The 8,052-nt window shown below is 37.4% G+C and overlaps 1 protein-coding gene across 9 annotated transcripts in view; it reads left to right on the top strand.

Annotated features, from left to right (window-relative positions):
• The first annotated feature begins 1,924 nt into the window (after window positions 1–1,924).
• tcf7 (transcription factor 7) overlaps window positions 1,925–8,052 on the top strand; it is a 66,487-nt gene continuing 60,359 nt past the window's right edge. For 8 of the 9 annotated variants that reach the window (XM_016451405.1, XM_016451404.1, XM_016451403.1 and 5 more), the window contains exons 1-3: window positions 1,925–2,278; window positions 2,395–2,461; window positions 3,130–3,233. In XM_016451405.1, the coding sequence (XP_016306891.1) occupies window positions 2,099–2,278; window positions 2,395–2,461; window positions 3,130–3,233 (351 nt within the window). In that variant the 5' untranslated portion in view covers window positions 1,925–2,098. The remainder of the gene's footprint in view (window positions 2,279–2,394; window positions 2,462–3,129; window positions 3,234–8,052) is intronic. The other variant, XM_016451402.1, reaches the window with a different exon arrangement.

Genomic DNA, 8,052 nt, shown 5'->3' with positions numbered 1-8,052 from the left:
ACATTGCAGTCTTTGTTTTTATGTGCAATTCTAACCAAGTTTATTTTGTGTAGTAACCTATATGGGTAATTAGTAACCGTAACATGTAATAGCTTTTTAGTCAGTGTAATAGCTTTTTTATGATTTAATGATTTTATTATTATTATTATAATTTCTTCATAAGCTCCAGTTTGGGAAACCTTGACGTAATGTTTAATGCACTTCATATTGTTAATAACAACAAATGGAATATATTTTCTTTCTCTTTGTATTTTACATCAATATGGTACAAGATTACCCTATTTAAATCAATGTGATAAACAAGTTAGGTTAAAAGTAATCTAAAAGTAATCAAAGTAGTTTGATTATATTACCTAAAATCTGTAATGGATTACGTTACCAGCTACAATTTTTGTCATGTAATTTGGAATCAGTAATAGACTGCAATTTGCAAATAATCTATCCAGCACTGTGTGTATATATATATATATATATACTGTATGTTTAGTTGTTGTTTTCCAAGTATGTTGACTGCATACTTGGGACAAATACTTTTCCAATGCATGCAAAAACCTGTTATCTGTCAGACTTTCAAAACCCTTCATCACTTGAATTAAGATTATAATAATTTAATTTTAAAACACAGCTGCCACAAAATCAGACTTCAGCACCTCTTTTTACTTTGAGATGAGGTTAAATACAGATTTAAAACCATAACAAGAAATAATTTACTAGCTATGATACTGTTTTGGAAATCAAATATTTGCATAGCTATGACAGGAAAGACTGGCATCTAACAATGCTTTGGAAAAACAGTTCATCTTAAAAAATAAAGCATATACATAAACCCAGGTAGGAAATAAAACAGTTATGAAATAAGCATGTGTCCTATTCTGTGTCCTAAACTCCTGAAATATTGCTGTCTCATATTTTAGAGCAGTCACTGCAATTTATGAAAGAAATCAATTAAATCTGTATGTGGATGTGTGTGAAAAAAATTCAGATGTAACCCCCATTGTGATCATTAACATTTTACTAAGTAACTGTAATTTAATTACACATTTTTTCTCAGTAGCTGTAACTGATTACAATTACATTCATTTTGTATTTAAATTACGTAATATAGTTACATGTAACTAGTTACTTCCCAACACTGATTGCTTGTTTGCTAAAACATAATAAACTCCTTGATGATGGGTTCCCTCTTGGTTCATTTTTTCCCAATTAACAGAATTATTTACGCGCTAAACTCTCCAATATTTTAGTGCGAGTTTCCAAATTTAATTGAGACTGGTCTAAAATATTTTTCAGTTACCTCAATTATTCAAACATTTCAATTAGTCATCATTAACATCCGGTCTTCCATATGTGACCCTGGAGCACAAAAGCAGTGTTAAGTCGCTGGGGTATATTTGTAGTAATAGCCAACAATACATTGTATGGGTCAAAATTATAGATTTTTCTTTTATACCAAAAATCATTAGGATATTAAGTAAAGATCATGTTCCTTGAAGATATTTTGTACATCTCCTACCGTAAATATACAAAAACTTAATTTTTGATTAGTAATATGCATTGCTAAGAACTTAATTTGGACAACTTTAAAGATGATTTTCTCAATATTTTGATTGTTTTGCACCCTCAGATTCCAGATTTTCAAATAGTTGTATCTCAGCCAAATATTGTCCTCTCTTAATCCTTATTTGTTCAGCTTTCAGATGATGTATAAATCTCAATTAAAAAAAAAAAACTGACCCTCATGACTTGTTTTGTGTTCCAGGGTCACATATTTTATTTGAAAGTATTCTTTCGTGAACTGTTTTGGTGCGGATCCTATAGTTTCTAAGATTGTGCGTCCTACATCAAAAAGCCCCGAAACTAAAGAGTGTCGTGTTCCTTTAAGAGCGGACCCCTCCCTCGGCTCATTGCAGCTGTCAATCACGCGTCGGTATCTTTGATCTTCGCAGTTCTAAAGCGCGACTGTTTGTTACTTTCAAGTCGCGGCGATCGTCACATCATAAAGAACTTTTCCTCTCTCACGCGAGTCTCAAACGCTCTTCCGAGCGCGGAAAACAGGGACGACAACAATCAGAAGTGCATTAATAAAGTTCGTTCGAATATGCCGCAGCTGAACGGTGGAGGGGGAGATGATCTCGGGGCGAATGATGAGATGATCCCGTTTAAAGATGAAGAAGATCACGAGAAGATCCGCGAGAGCGCGTTTACGGAGAGCGACCTGGCTGATCTCAAATCATCTCTGGTCAATGAATCCGAGATCAGCCAGAACTCAAACTCTGCAGTAAGACCCCGTCAGCGCATTCATGTGTGTGTGTGTGTGTGTGTGTGTGTGCGTGCGTGCAGATGCTGTGAATGTGTGGTCGTGTGCATGAAATAAAGTGTGTTTGTGATGAGCAGGTGATCAGAAGAGGACAGCAGGAAGATCAGAGAATCTACACCGATAAACGAGAACATCTGGACGACGGTGAGACGACACACACACACACACACACACAGACAGACAGTCCCCAGAAGTGCTCAAAATGATGTAAAGTCTCCCCTCAAACCATGCGCGTTTTGTTTTTATTTTTTGATGGGAGAGTTTTTATTCTGCTTTACTCTTCACCTACAAGCACTGCTTGTTTGTGTGTCTTTATTTACACAAATCTGTGCCAGTGGCTTTGCGTGGTTTAGTTCTGGGACAGTAGCTATATGTCCCCGGACGTGTACTAAATCAGACAATATAGTAAAATAATACTACTCATTTTAGCTTTCTGTGTTAGAATGTGTCTGTGGCAGCCTGATAAAAATTGAATTGGGGAAATTAAAAACTTTCATCTGGGTCTGATATGTAACTGATGGACTTTTCTTGGGGAAAACCTGAAATCTGCATCATTAAATAAGCAGTTTTTATCTCAAGCCTGTTTGATCTGTTTCCGTTATTTGCACTCTAGAACTGAAACTGCTTTGAAGAGGATCTGTGATTGATCATCATTATATATTTACAAGGGAGTCTATAAATACAACAAACCTAAACCGTTCAGTATGAGGGCTTTACTATAGTGGAAGTTCGTTTTTTGGGGGTAATTGCGCACCTTACACATTCACTAACTTTACAACTTTTATTGTTCTGTCTCGCTTTCTCACTTCAAGTGCCCAGACATCAAGATGGTGGAATGTATAAAGCGCCGTATTCTGGATACCCGTTCCTGATGCTGCCCGAGCCGTATCTACCGAACGGACCCGTCTCACCATCTGTAAGTTCCTGACAGCACTGCTGTCCTTCCTCTAGCATTTGATCACTAGTGTCCAGGTGTGTGGGAACCGCGCTGAAGGTCTGGTTAGTTTGAGACAGGCCTGTAATTACACTACAGCCTGAGAGGACTTGAGAAAAGGGCCCTGGAGAGTCCCGCTCGATGCAATTTGAATCTCAAGCTCAGTAGACTTTCATACATTACTTTAGATCTGTTAAGTCTTACAGCGATGCATGTGCTTTTCAGAAAAGCAGTTTTAAAATATGTGGATATTCAGACATGGTCCTTTAAGTCATATGATGCCTTAAAGTCATTGTTTACACGTCACAAATGAGGAATATCTAATTGTGTGCATGCATTTGCGTGTGAGCATGCATGCATGCATACTGATGCCTTTGACCGCAAATCAATGGCGCATTATTTTACGGGCAAATCTAAAACATTTTGATGATGTTACATGACATCATTGTCTTATTTGTCATTTGTGTTTCACCGTGGCATTGTGACTGTGTGGAAATTATGAATGTAAGTGTATTTATAAAGAAAAATGTGCGTACAATAACTAAATCCAGGGTTTAGCTCGTACAGCGGTTAAATTCCTTCTTGAAAAATGTTCTTATAAAGTTGTAATTGCACAGCTGTAACGCCATATTTTGGGATGTTTCTTGCACATGTAGTGGTTGTTTTTTTGAAACTATGAGATGAATAGAATCGAGCTGTAGATAACGGTTTTTGGACGGCAACATCGTCGACTGTAAAGTGCACAGATATATACGGATATGCACTGGACATCATCTGAAAATCATCAGTAGGTACAGTGATGATGGCTCTGAATGTCTGTGAAAGGAAAGCATGTCTCACTTTCTGAAGTATCTTCCAGGTCTTTCTTAAATGGATAGTTCAGCCAGAAATGAACATTCTGTCATCATTTACTCTCCCTCAAGTTATACAAAACCTGCATGAGTTTCTTTCTCGTGTTAAACACAAAAGAAGATATTTTGAAGAATGCTGGTAACAAAGCATTTGCCGGTCGTCATTGACTTCCATATTGTTTTTCCATTCTAACACAATGGCTACCGTCAACTGTTTGGTTACCAACATTCTTCAAAGTATCTTCTTTTGTGTTTAAGTCAATAGAAGTTTGATGTTTGGGTGAACTATCCTTTTAACTTCAATGCTGCTCAGTGAATGTGAGCGTTCCCGAGCTCCTCGAGGGTCAGAGATGTCTTACGGGCCACGGCCTGATCGGAGGTCACGTCACAATCAGAGATTTTTTTAGTCCTTTACAATCACGTAATGCTATTTTCAAACATCCCAGCTGAACGGAAACCATAAAACCGTCCAAATTCAAGAACTGTGCTTAGTCCCTAAAAAGTGGAAACTATAGATTATAGTCGTGCACTGCATTCAAACTCAGAGGCGTGAAAAGGACATCTCTTTACCCATAATGCACAGCTAAGCTGTTGATTTTACACAGTAATCGGGGATCCTTTATATGTTTATCATTCAAACTCCAAGTGTATTTCATTCCCAAAGACCAAGCGATTGATTGAAGTTAAAGCGGGGCCTGCGTTCTCGAACAAGCCCCGATCGACATGAGCTCATGGTTCAAGCCGCCTTTAGTCTTTGAGTACACAATAGAAGAACGTGGGCTTTGTGTCATAATCCATCCAGAGCAGCTCTCTGACTGACAGCGATAAGTAACAGACACCGGATTACACCCTCTTTAAGAAAAAGCTCTTTAACCCATTCTGCCACTTCAATCAGGACACAATGGGCCGCTGGAAGGCTTCTCGCCTTGGAAAACCGAAGGCATATTCAACACACTTCACTACTGCAAAGAAAGCAGGGTGCGATCACTGCCATCTAATTCATCCAGAGGCTAGTTCGTGTTTAAGAAAACCAAATCGTGTTGAAATACACATATTGATAAGAGAACCTCTTTGAAGCGAGCGCCTGCGGACGAATCTGCACAGCGATTTATGGAGCCGGAAATATTTGGGAAATTATCAAAACCCGTCGGATCCCCTCAGGTGTTTATAGCTGTAATTATTGGTGCGGTCGTGTCTGTTCCGCTGCGAGAGAGAGGGACAGGTGTTTAAAACTGTCTCATCGCCCTACTCCAACATGTCGACGCAAGATCAGAACTCATGCCAGAACTGTCGAGCAAATTCTTCTCGGATAGAAAAGACTTTTATCGAGGTGTGCGGCAGATGTTGCAGCTGTAATAGTGTCTGGACAGTTAAAGTAGCTTGTTCAACAGTTCATTTGTTCTGAGAATTGATTCAACCAATTTTCCCGTCCGAAAACTAATTTTTTGATTGTATTTGGTGAAGACTTGAGGCACTTCACTTTTTAAGGGATGGTTCACCCAAAAATGAAAAATGTCATCATTTACTCACCCTCACACCTGTACGAGTTTCTTTCTTGTGTTGAACACAAAAGAAGATATTTTGAAGAATGCTGGTAGCCAAACAGCTGATGGCAGCCATTGACTTCCATAGTAAGGAAATAAAATACTGTGGAAGTTCAGCAACTGTTTGCTTACCCACATTCTTCAAAATATCTACAAAATATCTTTGCTGGTAGCCACTGACTTCCATAGTATGGACATAAAATAAATACCATGGAAGTATCTTCTTAAAAATACCTAAATTTTCCCAAATATTTTCCAAACAGTTGCTGGTAGCCATTGACTTCCGTGGAAATTATGAAAATAAAATAATATGGTCAATGGGTCCAGTCAATGTCAATAGGGACCAGAAACTGTTTGCTTACCCACATTCTTCACAATATCTTTGCTTGTAACCATTGGAAAAAAATACAATGTAAGTGAATGGCTACCGGCAACTTTGCTTCCCAACATTCTTCAAAATATCTTGTTTTGTGTTCAGCAGAAGAAAGAAACTCGTACAGGTTTGGAACAACTTGAGGCTGAGTAAAATGATTACAGAATGTTCATTTTTGGCTGAATAATAAAGTGCAGGAAAATGAGCTTTGATGAAGAAACACAGATGAATCAAAAGCAAAGAAGGATTTATTTGAAAACTCCTACTTCTTTAAATCAGCGTTCTGAATTTTCATTAGGCACATATTTCATATCAGTGTTTATGCTACTGTAAGTCTTGTCGTCAAGGCTTTCTCTTAATGAATCAACCCGCCACTCGTCTTGACTAAAGTGCAGTAAAAGTGAAAGAAAATCCCCACCTCAAGGCAACCATAGGCTTCTGACAGTCATCGATGGCAGTCGCGACACAGCCAGTGACGCATGTGTGATGTGAGCAGGTGTTTTGTGTAGTGGACCCTGTGACGGCTCGTTCTCACCCAGGTGTGTGAAGTTGCCCGTGGGGTGGGAAGAGCCTGGAGTGACACCAGAGTCTGGCCATTGAAAGTGCTGCTGAACCGTGACGGTCACATTGTTTAATGATGAAATCATGGCGGTGATGTTCACTGTAGGGCTGGAGATTGATACAGATTTTGTGAATCAGTTTGATTCTGATTCACAAACTCTTGATTCCATTCAATTTTCATTTGATATCAGTGTATATATATATATACATACACATGTGCTTGTCAGTCACAATCTCTGAACTTAAGCTGTAAACTCTACAGTACCCTGTCAGTTAGTACATCGATATTAAAGGTTAAATTTAATTGCTATTTATTTGTAGATATGATTAACACCAACATTGTATAAAAATATTTAAATTAAGTTGTGATTTTTTTTCATATTAGTTTTTATATTTAATGATAGAATTATGTTTCTAATCCAATTTGGTGTTAAAATATAAACATTTAAATTGTGGCTGTCATAAACTTTTTTCTTTTTTTTTTTTAAATTGATTTTCACTTATTAACAAACAGAAACGCATACCAGAACCTCCTTGAGCTCAAGTGAGGAATAAAAAATGTTATATAATATAATATAATATAATATAATATAATAATAAAAATAAAAAATTACTATAATTACAATAATAAAAACAGTAATACAGAATCAACAGTTTAACTGAAGATAAGATGAATATATAATATATTGCATATATTTAACAAAATGTTCCTCTCTACAAGTATTTTTCTAGCTAACTAACAAGTTTATGGACATTGAATGGCTTTTAATGTTACCTGACATTGATTGCAAGTTGTTTTATTGGCATCTTTCCAGTTTTTCTTCCAGCAGATTTGAAAGCTGAGGCTTTGTTTCATGTCAGAAGTAACAGAGCACAAAGCTTATTGAGATTATTTGCTGGTGAGCTACAAATAATGTAAGTGAAGTTTTGTTCATGTATCTGTTGAAAACTGACCAAAAGCTTGATCTTGGAATTTAAGAAAATATATCAAAATGAAGATTGATTCAAATGGAGAAATCAATATTTTCAGCCATACCATTCAATGCAAACAGACCAAAAACCCGGTTTTAATAGTAGGCTTGTGTATATTCAATACTGTTATGTTGTAAAGTTCATCCCATTTTACATCGGCTTCATCTAATTAGGACAATGTTTGATTCCTGCATGCTATTGACTCAGTTGATGTGTCCTAGATGAGTTCAGAGCATTCATTTGTGAGTTGCTCCGTTTTCCATCATGCTGCCGTTCTGTTAAATCATTTCACCGTAGATTCCCACTGATTTGTGACGGCTCGCACTTGTTTTGAGCAAGGTTTCAGTGGAAACGAAGAGTCTTAAACCTCTGTGATAACGTGTGTGTGTGTGTGTGTGTGTGTGTGTGTGTGTGTGTGTGTGTGTGCGTGAGTGAGTGTGTGTGTGTGAGTGAGTGAGAGAGTGTGCGTGCGTGTGAGAGTGTGCGTGCGTGAGAGAGTG

This window comes from Sinocyclocheilus anshuiensis, unplaced genomic scaffold (assembly GCF_001515605.1).
Source record: "Sinocyclocheilus anshuiensis isolate Anshui unplaced genomic scaffold, SAMN03320099.WGS_v1.1 scaffold207, whole genome shotgun sequence".
Taxonomy (NCBI): Eukaryota; Metazoa; Chordata; class Actinopteri; order Cypriniformes; family Cyprinidae; genus Sinocyclocheilus; species Sinocyclocheilus anshuiensis.
This window is presented reverse-complemented; position numbering and strand designations above follow the sequence as displayed.